The 18,789-nt window shown below is 42.1% G+C and overlaps 1 protein-coding gene across 1 annotated transcript in view; it reads left to right on the top strand.

The window, feature by feature from the left end:
• Positions 1–18,789, top strand: part of wdfy4 (WDFY family member 4) — a 277,315-nt gene continuing 258,526 nt past the window's right edge. The window contains exons 1-4 of the mRNA XM_048616184.1: positions 1–316; positions 447–674; positions 7,579–7,780; positions 9,050–9,354. Of these exons, the coding sequence (XP_048472141.1) occupies positions 9,100–9,354 (255 nt within the window). The 5' untranslated portion in view covers positions 1–316; positions 447–674; positions 7,579–7,780; positions 9,050–9,099. The remainder of the gene's footprint in view (positions 317–446; positions 675–7,578; positions 7,781–9,049; positions 9,355–18,789) is intronic.

An 18,789-nucleotide genomic window follows, 5' to 3' on the forward strand; every position in this document is an offset into this window, starting at 1 on the left:
GAATTCTTAGTGGTCTAAGGCAGACATGTGGATTTATGGTTATGGAGACAGAAGTAGCTGGGGTTTCTTTGTACAGAAAGAGTGATGTAAAAAAACAAGAAAGACGTAGTTGTACAATCCCAGAACGTGAGGCTAAAGTAACCTATGGCAGTAAAATCTGAGGCCGGAATTAGAGGAGTATAGAATCTCAGGAATGTAGACCAGAGGAGATTATAGAGATAGAGCGGGGGAAGTCCATGAAGGGATTTGAAAACAAGTATGAATAAAACATCTTAAATATTTCTTAACGAACATATGAAAGTATTCAATGAAACAGGTAACATTACGTTGTCTCTTTTAAAAAAAAACAAAAAAAACTATTTTGCTCTCGGGTTGCTTAGCAGCGGTGCCCAGAATAGTAATCTTCCAAGTTAAATTAAGTTTTGGCAATTTTTTTTTCATTAAAGCAGATTGATTAAGCCGGATGAAGATTGTGTGTGTCAGCAAACCCCCTACAAGGTGTTTCTCAGTCTGATGCAAAAACAACTCCCAGAAGCGTTTCTTTAAAAAAAGAAAATAAAACTTGTCTTGTGATTTGGAAATCCGAGAAAACTTCAGTTTTGGATCGCTCACCTACGGATTGGGTGAATTGCGAGCTATTACATGTTTGAATTCCGGGTGCGTAAATTCTGAAAGTAAGTCCCAGTTTATGCAATTTCATCGGGGGAAATTGACTCAGTCCGGAGGGCTGGGCAGTTGCTGGGTGGACATGGATTGAGTCGGGGTGGGATTTTGTCTGGTACAAACGGAACAAGTGGCAGTTTGAGTAGGCCACTAAGTTCCTCCTACATTATTTATTTCAAACGCAACTTATAAAACGCAAAGGAAGCGAAACTTGGCGCTCAGCTGGAGAAGCTGCCAAGAGGTACATTGTATGCAAACTTTCAATGCAAATTTTCTCCGAAAATAAAAACATTCGGCGCAACACAATGTTTTAAGAAAAAGTGTCCCACGTTTGCAGTGTTTACTTCGTCTCCTGACGAGGCGGGCATCAAATGCAACAAAGCAGTTTCTTCTACTAAGGCATTTTTGAAAGGAAGCAAAAGTATTAATGTGGACCTGCAGTAAGGTAATCTGCATCAATAATACATGTTGACGTGCATTTTTTTAAAAAGGGGCCCTTTGGCCCAAAGTTACGTGGTTAAACATCCTGCAAATCAGTCAGGTCTTAACCCACATCTGTATCTGAAGTAAGGAAGTGACCTAAGAACTAATCACGTCTTTGTTACTTTTGCATTACGATTCAAAAACTGTTTAAAAACAAATGCAAATATTTTAAGGAAAGAGACACCTTCCAAAAATTTTCAACAACCATTTTGTGCATTGATGCGGCACCTCCAATCCAGTCTAAACAACTCGGGGAATTTCACAAGACAGTTAATCATCAGTCATAAACGAAAACAGAAGTTTCTGGAAAAAGCTCAGCAGGTCTGGCAGCATCTGTGACCAGAAATCAGAGTTGACATATCGGGTCCGGTGAACTTTCCTCAGAACCGATGGTAGCTAGGAAAGTGTGGGTTTATATGCAGAAGATAGTACGGGGAGAGGAGGAAACAAATAAATGATAGCTGGGGATAGAACCCAAAGAGAGAAAAGATCAGTTGGACAGACAAAAGAGTCGATCTGGCTAGGAGGGTGAATAGCTGTTAATGGGGACTCTTAGTGACTAACAATAAGTATCGTGTAATGGCAGGCTATGTGGTAACAAAGTCTGGTGTGTGGAGTAGGGGGCTAGGACTTGGGAGAGTTCGGGCCCTAAAATTATTGACTCGGTCCAGAGGGCTACAGGGTCCCCGAGTGGAAAAATGAGGTGATGTTCTTCCATCTTCTGCTGGGCTTCACTAGACACTGCAGCAAGCTGCTTCTCAGAACATCTACAATCTGTCTGCAAAAAAGACCCTGGGCTTCCAGTTGCCTGCCACTTTAAACACACCACCCTGTTCCCTGGCCAACATCTTCATCTCAGGCTTGCTGCAGTGTTCCATTTACTCCTCTTCCCCCATCCTATCTTCTGCATACAAATGGACATTTTCCTGCTACCGTCGGTTCTGAGGAAGGGTAACTGGACCCGAAACGTTAACTCTGAATTTACTTCACAGATGCTGTCAGACCTGCTGAGCTTTTCCGGCAACTCCTGTTCTTGTTTCTGATTTACAGCATCCACAGTTCTTTCGATTTTAATTATCAGACGTAATTTGACACTGAGTCACATCAGCTGTTAACATATGGTGTCTAAGCCTTTGTCCAAGAGGCTAGTTTAAGGTGTGTCTTGAGCATGGAGAGGTTTAGAGAGCGCGTATGAGAGATTTTGGCTGAGATGGATCAAGGTACAACCCTCATTGGTGATGTGATAAAACTCAGAGATGCCAGAATTGCAGGATCTTGGGGTTTTCTGCTGAGGGAGAGGAGGGGGTGAGCAAGCATGCTGGCTCATTGCTGATCTAGGTCAATGGATACATGATTTTACCACAACACTTAGCACAAAGTCTGTAACTCTAAGCATTAGAGTTGTCTGAACTGTATTTGAAACAAAAACAAAAATTGCTGGAGAAGCGCAACGGCTTTGATAGCATCTGAGGGGAGAGAAACAGACTTAATGTTTTGAGTCTGGTATGACTCTTCTTCAGAACGTGAAACATTAACTTTGTTTTTCTCTCTCCACAAATGCTGCCAAACCTACCTAGAGAATGCTGGAGAAATTATGTTTGTTTTAGATTTCTAGCTTCTGCGATATTTTGCTTCTATCAGAACTGTATTTGACTTGGAATGTTCATGTCTTCCAATATTAGCTCCCTTTCCCCCCTACCTGTTGTTCTTTTGCCATTTCTGCAGTCTCTTTGAATCCTTGTTGGAGTTGAGTGGTGCCGGTAGATTTGAACAAAGTCAAAACACTAGGTCAGGCGACTTAGCGGTATTTCAGGACCCTAAAGTAGGCAGAATGAACCTGGCTTGTTTACTTGAATTTGGAAGAATAGACCTACTGTTACGACTTTGGACTCCCTTCTACTCAGCTCTTGAGCCAATGCCTTAATTGTTAAGTTGGCACCAGGGGAATAAGTAGTGGAATGTTTACGAGTATCCTTCTGGTAAACTACATGATTTCAGTTGGTTTAACTCTGGCAGTATTCCTGTGCATGTTTGACAGGGCTGTGGTCCTAGAATTTACCAAAACAAGCCAGGGCTTCTAGCATTTATGTAAGTGGGATCCATTGTATGAAGAGCAGCTGTGCATTCTGTTCAACAAGTTTGGAAAAGCTTCTGGATTTCTGCATTGCTCAGAAATTCCTAAACACACTGATACATCTGGCTATACCAAAAGTCAAGTGGTTCTTTTCCATGCACTTGTCCCATCATTTTCAACTCTGTAGTTTTCGTTACAACATTGGCATAGCCAGCCAGCAAGCTGTGAATTTATCTAGCTGCTGAACCTACTTTTGTTTTTAATAATAACTAACAGCAAAGCTTTCAATACATATAGCCCCCATGTGTCAGTAAGTGTGCACCTATGTCAGCATTTAAACATTGATTTTTATGGAAATTATGCCAAATGATTGGAGCTTGCTCAATTGGGCAAGAATGGAGAAATGATAAATAAGTGTAAATGGAGGATTAAATGGATACTGTTTTGACAGGCCCATGGAGTAGCGGAGAGACAGTGTAAATGTTATTACCAAGTTTCTGCAGAATATTTGAGAATATTCTGTTGCACCTATAATGACGTTGGGAGAATCCTGTACATTCAAATAAAACCTTTTAACTGTTTCAAACACAAAGGCGTAAAGGATGTTCTTCAAATTTCTTGTCTCTGAAATATTCTCAGGTTAATTGAAATCTAATTATTAATATTGGGGTAACTGCTAGTCCATTATGGGTGAATTAACAAGGACAGTCATGTGACTTATGGCAACCTTTTTTTATATCTTATTAATTCAAGGGATGTGGGCATTGCTGACTGGTACAATATTTATTGCTCATTGCAGTTGCTCTTAAGAAGTGGAGGTGAGCTGCTTTCTTGAACTACTTCAGTTCATTTGGTATAGGTTGAAGCCACATTATTTATATGTTTGGTCCAGTTCAGTTTCTACTTGATAGAAACCCTCAGAATGTTGATAGTGGGGGATTCAGTGCCAGTGAATGCCAATGGTTCTCTCTTGCTGGCGATGCCCATTGCCTACCACTGTGTAGCCACTCATCAGCCAAATATGGATTTGTCCAGATCTTTCTGAAGAAGGGTCCAGACCTGAAACGTCAGCTTTCCTGCTCCTCTGATGCTGCCTGGCCTGCTGTGTTCATCCAGCTCTACACCTTGTTATCTCAGACTCCAGCATCGGCAGCTCCTACTATCTCCCACTGACTCTAGCTTTGCTAGGACTCCTTGATAACATCCTCAGTCAAATGTGACATTGATGTCAAGGGTTGTAACTCTCACCTCTCCTCTGGAATTCAGATCTTTTATCCATGTTTGAACCAAAGCTGTGATGAGATCAGGAGCTTAGTGACACTGGCAGAACCCAACTGGGCGTCACTGAGTAGGTTATTGCTGAGCAGGTGCTGCTTTGGTAAGCATGTTGATGACACCGCCCATCATTTACTGATCAAAAGGAGACTGATGGGGCGGAATTTAGCTGGGTTGGATTTGTCCTGCCTTTTTCTTTACAGGACACACTTAAACAATTTTCCTCATTAGACGCCAGTGTTATAACTGTATTGAAAGAGTTTGGCTAGGGGTGTGGTAAGTTCTGGGGCACATGCATTCAGTACTTTTGCTGCAATGTTGTCAGGGCCCACACAACTTGTCTCTAGGGCCTTCAGTGACGTCTTAAAACCATGTGGAGTTGATTAAATTGTGATTAAATCTGTGATGCTGGGAAGCTCCTGTCTAGTTTTTAAGAAGTGAAATTAGCCTTCTTTACACATAAAATTATGATTATTGCATTGTTCCTTCATTGATCTTATAAATTTTGCCCTTATCTGGAACCTTTCCTTGGGGAAAACCCATTTTAGTTCAGCTTCATGATACCTTATCTGCATGCTTTTAATTTTTTGTGTCTCTAACCTTGCAGTAGTTTTGCATTGCTAGAAAACTGTATTCTTTGCAGATTGAGGTATAGAGCACCATAAACCAGAGATAAGGAAGGTTAAGTTGGGATCAACAGTAATAAGGTCATAACCGTCTGTGGTGGAGCTTTCTATTCTGCGGCACAACAAGAAGGAAAAAGAAATATTGGTCAAATATGGTTTGTATCCTAAGGGATGCTCTTCCACTCTTCACCTGTGTTGCCTTAGTAATGAAAGGGACAACATCTCATCTAGCCCGTTTTCGCTCTCATTCATGACCATGGCTGATGTGGCGTCTTCTCTTTTTCTGCCAGCTCAAGAAAAGAATTGGCTAAGTTAGTGCAAGTGCTTTCATGTCACCAAGAACATGTTTGTGTTCATGCATTAGCTATTTTATGCAGAGAGTTTACCTGGAGCCCGTTCAGGAGGTCAGTGTGAATCTGTAAGCAGAATGGTTGAATGTTTTTTTTTCATTTCACTGCAATGTCAACTGAACTTTGCAAATCAGAATGTTTCTTTCACAGTACAGTTGTTGGGTGGCTCTTGTGGTGCCATAGCAGTCTGCCTGCCTCTGTCCCAGAAGGTCTGAGTTTAAGTCCTACTTGGAGTCATAGAGATATACAGCACGGAAACAAATCTTTCAGGCCAACCAGATATCCTAAATTAATCTAGGCCCATTTGCCAGCATTTGGCCCATATCCCTCTAAACCCTTCCTATTCATGTACCCATCCAGATGCCTTTTAAATGTTGTAATTGTACCTGCCTCCTCCACCTCCTCTGCCAGCTCATTTCGTACGTGCACCACCCTCTGTGTGAAAAGGTTGTCTCTTAGATCCCTTTTAATTCTTTCCCCTCTCACCTTAAAACTACGCCCTCTAGTTTTGGACTCCACTACCCCAGGGAAAAGACCTTAGCTATTCATCCTATCTACACCCCTCATGATTTCATAAACCTGTACAAGGTCATCCCTCAGTCTCCGACGCTCCAGGGAAAGTAGATCCAGCCTATTTGGCCTCTCCCTATAGCTCAAACACTCCAACTCTGTAAATCTTTTCTGCAACCTTTCAAGTTTTACAATATCTTTCCTATAGGAGGGAGACCAGAATTAAACACAGCATTCCAAAAGTGGCCTAACCAATGTCCAAACAGGTTGGTTGAAAAAAATTCTTTTAACCAAAACTTCTGTCTGGGTGGTAGTTGGCATTGAATGTTGGCATTTTAAAACTCAGTTCATTTTAAGAGAAAGGGACAATATAATCTTTCATTTTGACCAGGATTATGCATTGGATCCTCAGTAGACGTTTTTCCGTTATGGTATCCAGCATGGCTCAAAAGGTAATTCAAGGTTTCACTTCCCACCCCAGCGACTTGGTCAGAAAATCAAGGCTCAACCGGTTCAATAAAGGGAGTGCTGTGTGGTTGCAGCTGCTAACTTTTGAATGCGAGACTGGACCAATGCCCCAGTTTTAGCCCAGTCTACAGCCATTCAATGAAATGGAAATGGAATTTCAAAAGAATCTACCAAGTACACAAAATACCTAACAAACATATCCAGGGCCAGTATGGATTGCACAGGAGCGTGTATAGAGTGAAATTTCTCTCAGATGTTAATAATCTGCTGTTGCAAGAGAAGGTGCAAGTGCCATAAAACGACAATGAGTTTTGTTGGCATGACAACAGTTCCATATGGGGAAAAACAGGAAGTCAACTTTTTTTTTGTTGAAGGAATATTCTGCCACAGCGACGCTGAATCTGTAACATTTTACAAATACAGTTTCGCATGAGGCCTTGTGAATTTTGCCTTGTTTCTCCTCCCTCCACATTTTTCCCCACTGTGACTGACGGTCTCAGCACTCCCTTCTCCTCCCTACTGCTCAAGTTAAATGGAAACTCTCTTCTGTTTTGGTTTTCCTGTCTTAAATTGCAGTCCAGTCGCTGCTGGTGGTTGCCTTGGTGATGAGTGTGAGATTTCAATGTGAAAGATGGTGGAACAGTTTTGGCACTGAAGCCCTTCATGTGTTTTAACCAGAGAGTAAACCAGAGTAAACTTGGTTCATCGTGCCTGTGTTTGGCTCTTTGAATGACCTAACCAATTAGTCCTTCTCCCCATCCTTTCCTTGCAAGTTTCTTCTTCCATGTCGGTGTGCTGTTCCATTTTCAAAATTACTGTTGATTCTGCTTTCATCACCCTTGCAGACAGACCATTCCAGATCATGAAATGTAAGTTTCAAAAAAAAACTCCTCATTTCTCCTTTCTGCTGTGTCCTCTGATTACCAAACTCCTGTCAACAAAAGTGGTTTCTAATATCTTGGGGTCATTCAGTCCAGATGCAAATCTCTTATTGCTGTACAATTGAAGAGAGTTAAGTGCGGAGAGCATTGATAAGTAACCATTCACTCATGAGAAGTTCTGCAAAGTTTGCACACTGGGTTAATAATGCAATGACAGCCCACATTTCACTTACTTCTTCTTTTATCAGGAAGTGAGCCACATGACTTGGGTCTCTGGTGATTCACTGGTCAAAGACTAGGCTGCAGAGTAAAACCTAAGAAATTCGGTGGTTTGCAGATAAGGATTTAATTATCAGTTTTGTGATTGGAGAGAGATATGAAGCCAGGTGTTCGGGGAAGGGATTTGTATATGGCAAGCTACAGAGGAATTTGAGCAGTCCCTACTGTCAGGTATGTTCTCTTGCTGCTTTCCTAATGCGCTGAAGGTACACAAGACCAACCTGTGTGATTTAATTGTGTGTGTGTGTGTGTGTCACAGTCCAACAGATTTTATTTAAGTGCAGAATTGTATATACATCTGTAATTTTACTTTTGCATGATTAGTACTAAAGTTTCAGATGTTTTCTAATATTTAAAAAAAGTGATTTTAAATGTTACATTTGCTTTTAATTATTTATCTCAGTGCCATTGTTATGCTCTAGTTTTATACAGCTTATCACATTATATGATTATTTGTGAATTTAATATAGATAGTGTTGGTTGCGACTTAATGTGCTCAAAAGCATCAAGCGAAAGCTTCACGGTGGGGTTTATATATGAGGGGACATGTCACTGCTCCCAGTGGAACTATTAATTCCTATGATCCAACCTGTGAAGGTCCAATCATTTTAAATTCCTATAATATAATAATCAAAAGTTGCTGGGTGAGGTGGGGGGAGGGGAGCACAAGAGGGGAAAATCAGTGGCGACGGGAGAATTAATTATGGCAGGGGAGAAGATTGCTGGCAATATGTTGCAGGAGTGCGGGAAAATTGGGGCGTGCGTGAAGATCATGTCAGGGGTGCACTATTTTTGGTGGCACACACTTGAGAGGCATGGATTTGTCCAATTGAGCTGCATGAATTGAGGGGTGGCACTGTGGCTCAGCGGTTAGTGCTGCTGCCTCACAGTGCTGGGGACCCGGGTTCAAATCCCCCTTTAGAGACTGTCTATCTGCGTGGAGTTTGCACATTTTCCCCCTGTGTCGCGTGGTTTTCCTCCGGTTTCTTCTTACAGTACAAAATGCGTAGGTTAGGGTGATTGGCCGTGCTAAATTGCCCCATAGGTGTCCAGGGACGTGCAGGCTAGGTGAATTAGCCATGGGACGTGCAGGCTAGGTGAATTAGCCATGGGACATGCAGGGTTACTGGGATAGAGTATGGAGGTGGGTCTCAGTGGGATGCTGTTCTGAGCCTAGCTGTGAGATTGATGAGCTGAATGGCCTGCTTCCATACTGTAGAGATTCTATGAATCAAAACAAACCATGTACCTTTTATTTATGACTGATCTCATTTCCCCCATTACCTTTAGTTTGTACTGACTGCTGTACGTCGGTGGCTGTAAAGCATTTTGGTATATTATGAGCTTATGAAAGGTGTTATATAAATTGGACTTGAGTGGTTGCCTTTGTGTCCTATTGGCAGTGAAATCCACATGTGCTTATTGAGTTTTCGTTCACAGATTGAAAGCCACTTCTTCCTCGCTACTGTGAGAAGCAGGAACTTGTACAGATGGAGAAAGATATGGAGAGGTTGAAACAGCTAGCGGGGCATGCTGTGCCCCCTCAGTGTAAAGTGGCCCCTCCACAAGCAGGGTGTGAAAATGCCACGAGCCAGCCTGTGGAATCCCAGGAGCAGGAGGACCCAAATTCCGCAGCTCTGGAATGTCTGGAAAAGGAGTTTTCCAATTACCTCCGCTCGCTTCCAAATCTCTCGCAGGAAGAGAGACAGAAAGTGTGGAATGGGCTTATCTCTCAATTCCTGCAGGTACTCTCTATGTTTCCACCCTTCTGCCTTTTTGCTGTCATTACATAGTTACCACTTCGTTTGTACTTGGTATCAAAGTGGGAAGAAAGCTTTCCAAGAGGAAGCTGACATGAGATTTTTATCTTTATATGTTTCTGATTGAACTAAATCAGATCTGTGTGTATTCCCACAAAGAGATGTGTGTGTATCTGATTATAAACTTCAAAACAAATATACTCTGGATGCTTGAAAGCAGAAAGTGAAATGAAAGGTGCAGGAAATACTCAGGAGAACTGGTAGCATCTGTGGTGAAACAAAATAAACAATTTGATTTATCTATTGTCACTTGTACCTAAGTACAGTGAAGAATTTTGTTTGCGAGCAGTACAAGCAGATTATAGTAAGCAGGAATGTACAGATCATAGGGTGAAAAAAACTTGGACAGAGTGCGCCATCCAAGTTACATTGCGCAAGGCAAGAACAATAGTAACAAGATCAACATTATTTGAAGTTTGAGTCCATTCATCAGCCTAATTACAGCAGGGAAGAAACCGTTCTTGAACCTGCTGGTGCGTGTGTTCAAGCTTCTGTACCTTCTGCCTGATGGAAGAGGTTGTAGGAGATCATTACCAGGGTGGGATGGGTCTTTGATGTTGGCAGCCTTTCCATGGCAATGAGATGTGTAAATAGAGTCCGTGGATGGAAGGTTGGCTTCCATGATGGTCTGGGTTGTGCACACCACCTTCTGTAGTTCCTTACGGTCCTGGGCAGAGCAGTTGCCGTACCAGGCCATTTGACAGTATGCAAACAACTGAGGATGCTGGAAATCAGAAACAAAATCAGAAATAGCTGGAGAAACACAGCGGGTCTGGCAGCATCTGTTGAGAAAGAAACGGAGTTAACAGTGACATCCTTCTTCAGTTCTGTTCAGTGTGCAGCAATTTCCGATATTGTAGTAAAAGACACTTTGGCCGCCATTGTCCTTTCTTCAAAATGTGTGGTGGTGGCTGTATTGGATATGGAGTAAATCACTGCCCTCCTCCCCCCTCCACCTCTATTCTACTGTGAACATTTGTCGGATTGTACACCAAACAGCTCGGCAACTTTCTTAGCCTGTCGCAGGCCTCAACCGTGGCATTCTGGCTCACAGGAAGCTTCCAACCAATCCGCGTTCGGCAGCTTCTGGATCCTAAAAACCATCGGTTCAGGTTTACTCCTCCAGGAATCCAATGGTGAGATAATCGGACCAAAAGAAAGAGGAACAGGAGTAGGCCATTTGGTCCTCAAATCCAAGCTGCCATTTGATAGTATCATAGAGAGGTAATGGCCTAGTGGTATTATTGCTAGACTGCTCATCTAGAGACCCTGACAATGATCCGGGGACCCAGATTCGAATCCCACTGTGACAGATGGTGGAATTTGGATTCAGTTTACAAAAACAATTCTGCAATTAAGAGTCTAATGACGACCATGGAACCAGTGTCAATTGTACAAAAAATCCAGTTGGTTTACTAATGTCTGAGGGAAGGGAATCTGCCGTCCTTGCCTGGCCTGCCCTACCCTACATGTAACCCCAGACCCACAGCAATATTGTTGGCTTTCAACTACCCTCTAGGCAATTTAAGGCGAGGCAATGGCCTAGTGGTATTATCGCTGGACTGTTAATCCAGAGGCCCAGATAATGTTCTGGGGACCTGGGTTCAAATCCTGCCACAGCAGATGGTGGAAACTGCATTCAATAAATATCTGGAATTATCAGTCTAACGATGACCATGAGTCCATTGTCAATTGTCGGGAAAAACCCATCTGGTTCACTAATGTCCTTTAGGGAAGGAAACTGCCATCTTTACCTGGTCTGGCCTACGTGTGACTCCAGACTCACAGTAATGTGGTTGACTCTTTACTGCCCTATTAGGGATGGGCAATAAATGCTGCCTAGCCAGCGACACTCTCATCCTGTGATGAATTAAAAATAAGTTAAAACTGGCTGAACTGACATTCCTTATATCCATTTTCATGCACTTTCCCTGTAACCCTTGTATCCCCGACTGATCAAGAACCTATCTATCTCAGCCTTAATATACACAAGGCCTCTGTCCACAGCACTGACAAGGAGTTCCAAAGGACTCTCAACCCTCTGAGAGAAGATATTCCTCCTCATCTCAGTCTTAAATGTGCTTTATTCTGACTGTTTGCCCTCAGGTGCCAGATTCTCCCAGGAAGGGAAACATCCTGTCAGCATTTAGGTAGGTCTTTTTCCTTTGCTTCTGATTCCTAAGGGTCAACAGGTTTGGGGATAAGGGTTGAATAAGAGACAGAGGCAAGGGAGGTGGCTTTCAGAGACCCCAATCTTGCCTCATTTGTGCCTCTAATTGTTCCCAAACTGGGGTAAATGGACGCCAAGATGCCCTCTTCCCCCCCCCAACAAGATCACTGAGTTGGGAAAATAGCCATTCTATGACATACCTTTAGAACAGGTAGGACTGAAATCCAGGCCTCCCGGCTCAAAGGAATGAACACTATGACTTTATCACAAGGTCCCTTAAAACCAGCCATTGTATTTGCTTGCTGAGAAGGCAGATAACTAGGGACATGGTGAGATGAATTCTTAAGTGGCTGTTATTTGACCATTCAAGCTATCTAATTGGTGAGTTGGTAAAGGCCTTTTCTGGCTTAACTCTTGATAGCTGAGGTGGTGTGAAAGGGGAGGTATCTTTCAACTTTGCAGGACCAACTTGTCCAGTTACTTACCGCTTCTCACCACCTTCCTTGCCAACTTCAAGGAGGGAAATACCCTGCTCGGTTGTTGCTCTTAATCATTACTGAGAGGCTGTTGCGGGGAGATGTGTATTGTCAGGGGAATTGCATGTCCTCTGACCCCACTGTGGCCCTGCCCTCTCTGCACTTTAAAATTGAGAATCGCTTGCTTACAGTTATCGTCAATACACACCTCCCTGTGACGTGCAAACCAAGCAAGGGTGATGTGAGGAAACAGAGATAACACAGTGTAGAGCTGGAGGAACACAGCAGGCCAGGCAGCATCAGGGGAGCAGGAAAGTTGATGTTTCGAGTCAGGACCCTTTGCAAAACGTCAACTTTCCTGCTCCTCTGATGCTGCCTGGAGTGCTGAGGTCCTCCAGCTCCACATTGTGTTATCTCTGACTCCAGCATCTGCAGTTCTTGCTATCTCTGAGTGATGTGAGGAAAAATCTTTTCACACAGCCAGTTAGTAGTTGTGGTCAAGCCTCGTTAAATTGAGACATTCAAAGGTGAATTGGATGCAGGGATGTGGGGAAAAGACAGGTAATAGAATCGGTGCAAGCACAATGGGCAGAATGGCCTTCTTATGCTTTGTAACTACTCTGTAACAAGGTCAGCATGTTTAGAAGCAGGAGAAATAATTCAGTAGAGCACCACTTGACAAAGAATTCTTATTTGGCATTGACGATACAGAGAGAGGAGAGAGCTCTTTTAATCTGTATCCCAGTTGCTGATCTCTGATGCACACTTGCTCTCATATCGTTCACCATATGGGATGTCACACAAATAGATTCGCATTCTGTCTGTGACACTTTGCTCAGCTGTGACCAACCCATACAAGCGTATGAAAGTGGTCAGCATTGGGAGGGCCTGCTCCACTGGAAATTAATTCTCTTTCTAAAAAGAACGACAGTGAAAGAGAGCACGACAGAGCCACAGATTTCTAGAGAGCGTTTCTGAGGCAGTAATCTAATGGAGAGGATCAGATCCTGTAATAGCAGCAAAGAGGAAGGTTGCAAGTTCTGAAACCATCACCTGGATTTCTGGAGGAGATTAGGGTCTTGAAATCATTTGAGACATCTGTTGCTATTTCCTGTCTTTCCTCCCGCGTACCGGTTTATAATGGGGTAACTTTTATTTGCTTTTATTCTATTTTTGTATGAACAGCTGAAATGTTCGATGTTGACAGCGAGGCTATTCCCCACACTTCATTATTGATGAAGAATTTTGTGCTTGTGGAGTCACTATTGTCCCACCATGTGTTCTGGCAAATTCTGGGACCATTTTCGTTTTTACCCTATTTTTACCTAAAGAGCCTGTTCAGAGATGTTATTACACACCCCTGGAGCAGGTGTGACTTGAACCCGGGTGTCTTGTTTCAGGGGTAGGGACGCTGCCACTGCACCACAAGAAGGCCCCATTTTTGTTTTTATTGAGTCCATTTATTTGTTGGGTCATTAATGACTGAATTGTGTTATTACTGGTTCTGAGGCACACAGAATCCAATGAATGAAAGCTGCATCATCACAACTTCAGGAGCTAACATAGCGAGAACACTGTGTTCAGAAAGCCGTGTAGTCTTCAGGCACTGTCTTGATCAGCTATCTGTATGTCAACCATCGCTTAGTTGATAGCGCTCCCTCCTCTGAGGCAGAAGTGTTATGATCCCATCTGATGTTAATACTGGATAAGTCAGATTCCAGACTGAAATCTGGCTTGATAAGTTATTTATATAGAGTCATACAGCATGGAAACAGACCTTTTGGTGCAACTTGTCCACACCGACCATGTTCCCAAACTAAACTGGTCCCACTTGCCTACGTTTGGCCCATATCCCTCCAAACCTTTCCTGTTCATGTACTTATCCAATTATTTTTAAAATATTGTAACTGTACCTGCACCCACCACTTCCTCTGGCAGTTCAATCCATGTGTGAACCACACTCCGTGTAAGAGAAAACAAAGTAGCTCCTCATGTCCTTTTTAAAACTTTCTCTTCTCACGAGAAATATGTCCTCTAATTTTGAACTCCCACACCCCAGGGAAAAGACCATAGCTATTCACCTTATCTATGCCCCTCATGATTTTATAAACCTCTATGCTGAGGTCACCTATCAACCTCCTATGCTCCAGTGAAAAGAAGTCCTAGCCTATTTTTATAACTCCAACCTTCCATTCCCAGCAACATCCTGGTAAATTTTTTCAGAACCCTCTCGAACTTACTAATATTTATATTTTTAGGTTTTACCATAGCATAAAAACATGGGCTGACACTCCACCAGCAGTGAAGAATGCTGCATTTTCTGAGGTATTGTCTTTTGGCTGAGTTGCTAAACTGACATTCTAGAGGCCAAAATAAAAAATACCGTGCAAAAGAAAGGAAGAAAAAAAGATAATCCAAACAATTATAAGTAAGTTTATAGATTTCAAAACGTGATTAAAAAATCCCATTAATTCCAATAACACTCCTTTATAGTACTCTCACCAGAGACAATTTTCTTCTCTACCAAATCTATATGCCTTCATTTAATTAACGTTTCAATTCCTAGTCTCAAGAATCCAGCAGCTTCTTCCTTAAGTCTTCATAGAACTGAGCTTAGACTTTCTCAACTTCACATAAGCCCCTTCTGCAGTCTAACCAACGCTTCTCGTCTGGAATTTTCAAACCGAATTCCTTACGCTAAGGTAACCTATTTCTTAGCAGATCTAACTTTCTTCGCCTACAGAGTGGTGAGCTTGTGAAGTTCTTTGACAATGAAGGAGTTGAAGCCAAAACATTGAATATTTTCATGAAGGAGATAGAAATAGGTCTCAGAGCTAAAGGGATCAAAGAGTATGGGGAGAAAGTAGGAACAGGGTATGGAGTTGGATGATCAGCCATGATCATTTTAAATGGTGGATAAGGCTCGAAGGGTTGAATGGCCTCCTCCTGGCTCCTGTTTCTCAGAGGAAGCTCTTTTACACAAGAGTTCAACCAGAATTTCTGCAAACCAAAACCAAAAGGATCCCCAAAACCGGACCAAGAAACGCAATTCCTGGATCCTTCCAACTGAAACCTAATGCTCTACATTGTTTACTTTAACTGCCCCAATGTAAACACATACTCTCTAAAAACTATACATCTCTTTTCTTTTTAACAAACTATTGCTTCAGAAGGCCTTACAAGTTAATCATTAAACCCCTTCCTAGAAACACACAGACCAAATCTCATATGCCACTAGTTCAAAATCCAAACAGTAAAATAAAAGACTTTAAAATATGTATAAAACATACACATTACAGATGGCATTCAAGTTCCACTCCAGAATCTGAGCATAAAAACATGGGCTGACACTCTAGTCCAGAGCTGAAGAATGCTGCATTTTCTGAGGTATTGTCTTTTGGCTGTGTTGCTAAACTGACACTCTAGAGGCCAAAAAAGATTCTATAGCATTTGTTTCATACAAGAGCGAGGAAATTACCTTCTGTGTCCTGGCCTCGATCAACATTGCACAATTATCTAATCTGGCTGTGATTTGCCTTGCTGTTTGTGGAAGCTTGCTGTGCACAGTTTGGCTGCTGTGTTTCCTACAGTACAATAGCTATTATTGAAAGTTATTATTGAATCTTCTTCCACTGCCCATCAGTATGTTTCTAATCATAACTTCCTGCGTGGGACAAAAGTTTTATCCTTCTCTTCTCTTAGGTTATTCTGGCAGTTATCAACTTACACATTGAGTAGGAATAAACTTTAAGAGTATCTAAGCCTGATCTGCTATTTGATAACATCATGACTGACATAATGGTGGCTTCAACCCCTGTCAACCGCTATACCTCTGACTCCCTTGTCAACCAATAATCTATCTCATAGAATCCATACAGTGTGGAAACAGGTCATTCGGACAATCAAGTCCACACCGACCCTCTGAAGACCATCCGAACCAAATCTTCCACCCTCCCACCCTATCCCTGTAACCCTGCATCTCCCATGGCTAATCCACCTAACCTCCATATCCCTGAACGCTATGGGCAATTTCCCATGGCCAATCCACCTAGCCTGCACATCTTTGGATTGTGGGAGAAAACCCACGCAGACACGGGGAGAATGTGCAAACTTCACACAGACAGTCACCTGAGGGTGAAATTGAATGCGTTTCCCTGGTGCTGTGAGGCAGCAGTGCTAATCACTGAGCCATCGCATCCCCAGCCTTTTAAAGGATTCAATAACTCTTTCTCTGCTGTTCCCTCGGAAAAAGAGTTCCTCAGACCTACAAGCTTCCTCAGAGGAAAAAGAAATTCTCCTCATCTCTATCTTAAACTGGAGACCCCTGATCTTAAACTGTGTCCCCTAGCTTTTGTCTTTCTAGCTTTTCAGCAACCAACTTGTCAAATCCCCTCAGAATCTGATATATTTCAATTTTACTTTTCTAAACTCCAGTGGATACAAGCCCAGCCTTTCCCCATAGACAACTGTACATTCCAGGTATTAGATCGGTAAACCTTCCCTAAACTGTTTCCAATGCTTTTGAAAGCTTACTTAAGTAAAGTGACCGATACTGTATACAATTCCACCATGAAATATCTGACTTTTTACATTACCACCAGTTTCCTATTAAATAACTCTTTCTCAAAGATCTCATCCTCGAACCTAGGCAAAGAGTTACATAAGTAGCGTGCAGGTTCCAGCTGAGCTCCAGCATAAATACTTTTACTGTTACTTTAGATTATTGGGTCGATAGTTTAATAGAGTAGACTACCAATTATCCTCACACCATACAATTGAAATCTCTGTGGAGCAGGAAGTTGGTAAAGGTTATTAGAATTTGTTTTTACAAATGCAAATATTGGAATCCTGACAGAGTGAAATAGAAGACAACAAATCAATCATTGGATTGTAAATTAACTGGAGAGAGGCTGATAAAAAATATTAAGGCGATGGTTCATTTGTGACATTTGCCTAGATTTCCACAGTGTCTTCTATTAAATGATTGACTTTAAGGTGCTATTACATCACACAAGGCCAGGGGTGGACTGTTCAACTCAATAGATACGGGATTCTCACTGACCTGCATCAATCAGATCACCATTTGCTCTTCAAAATTCAAATGGATACAGATCCAACCCGTCCAACCATTCCTCATGAGGTAATTCCTTCATTCCAGGAATTCAGTTAAGTGAACTTTCTCTGAACTGCTTGTAACGCAGATGTATCCTTTTCTTAAGAAAGTAGACCAAAACTGTACATGGTATTCCAGGTGTGGTCTTGACAGCATGTTGTACAACTGTAGCAAAATGATCTAATTTTATATTCTATTCTCCTTGAAATGAGTGATAACATTCCATTAGCCTTGTTTGTGAGCCTGCAGCATTCATTTCCTGCATAGTTTTGTGACCTTTCTCAAATTTTGTATTTTATTCTTTTTCCTTGGCTATAATTCCTTCCAAAGTGGATGAGCTCACATTTCCCACATTATATTCTACTTGCTAGTTTTTTTTTGCCACGACGTATATACATTTCCAGATTCTCTAGCTCTTCATTTAACGTATCCAGATTATTCTGGAGCCTCTTTAGGTTCTCCTTGCAACTTACTGTTCTACTCAATATTGTGTCATTAGTAACTATACACCAGTCCCTTCATTCAAGTCATTGATTTAGATTGCAGGTATTAAAGTAATACTGATCTTGTGGCACTCCACTGGTTACAAATTATAAGCCTGAAAATGACCCTTTTATTCCTACTGTCTGCTTCCTGTTACCAACAAATTCTCTATCCATGATAACATTGCCTTTGACACCACAAATGTTTTATTTGATGTGCTGACTTGGCAAAAGCCCTTTGGAAATTACAAGTACACTACATCTAGAGGTTCCCCATTATCCAACTTGTTATTTCCTCAAAAAACTGCACTGGATTGATAACCATGATTTTCCTTTCACAAAACAACGTTGACTCTGTCTTGTTGCAATTGCATTAAGATTTTCTATGTACCTCACTATAATTTCCTTTTGATAATAGAATCTAACATTTTCTGTTGGGATAACTAGCTTGTAATTAATTGTTTTTGTCTAAATCTGGGCCTTAAATCTGTGTCCTCTGGATGGCAACTCTTCTGCCATTGGACTGTTTACAGTTGCTGAACCATAGCGCAGTTCAGAACTGTGTAACTTAGCAGAATAATATGAACCTGGTGCTAGATGTCCAACAACAAAACAATAGCAGTATCTTCTAAGAAGGAGGTAAAGCACCGTGAATGCTGAAATCCTGAAATATAAAAAGCTGGCAACACTCAAAGTCAGGCAGTATTTGTAGGGGGGTCTTGGGCCTGGTAGAGAAATAGCTATTCCTTCTGACCTGAAAGATTTTTCTCTCGGCCTCACTTGCTGGATATCTTCTAACTTCTCAGAATCTGTACAGTGTGGAAGCACGCCATTCGGCCCATCAAGTCCATACTGACCTGCTGAGGGGTATCCCACTCAGAACGGCATCCCACCCAGAGCCATATCCCTGGATACTATGGGGCAATTTAGCATGGCCAGTCAACTTACACATCTTTGCACTGAGGGAGGAAGCCAGAGCACCTGGAGGAAACCCACACAGACACGGGGAGAATGTGCAAACTCCACACAGACAGAGAGTCGCCAGAGGCTGGAATCAAACCCAGCTCCCTGGCGCTGTGAGGCATCAGTGCTAACCATTGACACAAATTGCTGTCTTTG

Source organism: Rhincodon typus, chromosome 34, assembly GCF_021869965.1.
Source record: "Rhincodon typus isolate 14 chromosome 34, sRhiTyp1.1, whole genome shotgun sequence".
NCBI classification, from domain to species: domain Eukaryota; kingdom Metazoa; phylum Chordata; class Chondrichthyes; order Orectolobiformes; family Rhincodontidae; genus Rhincodon; species Rhincodon typus.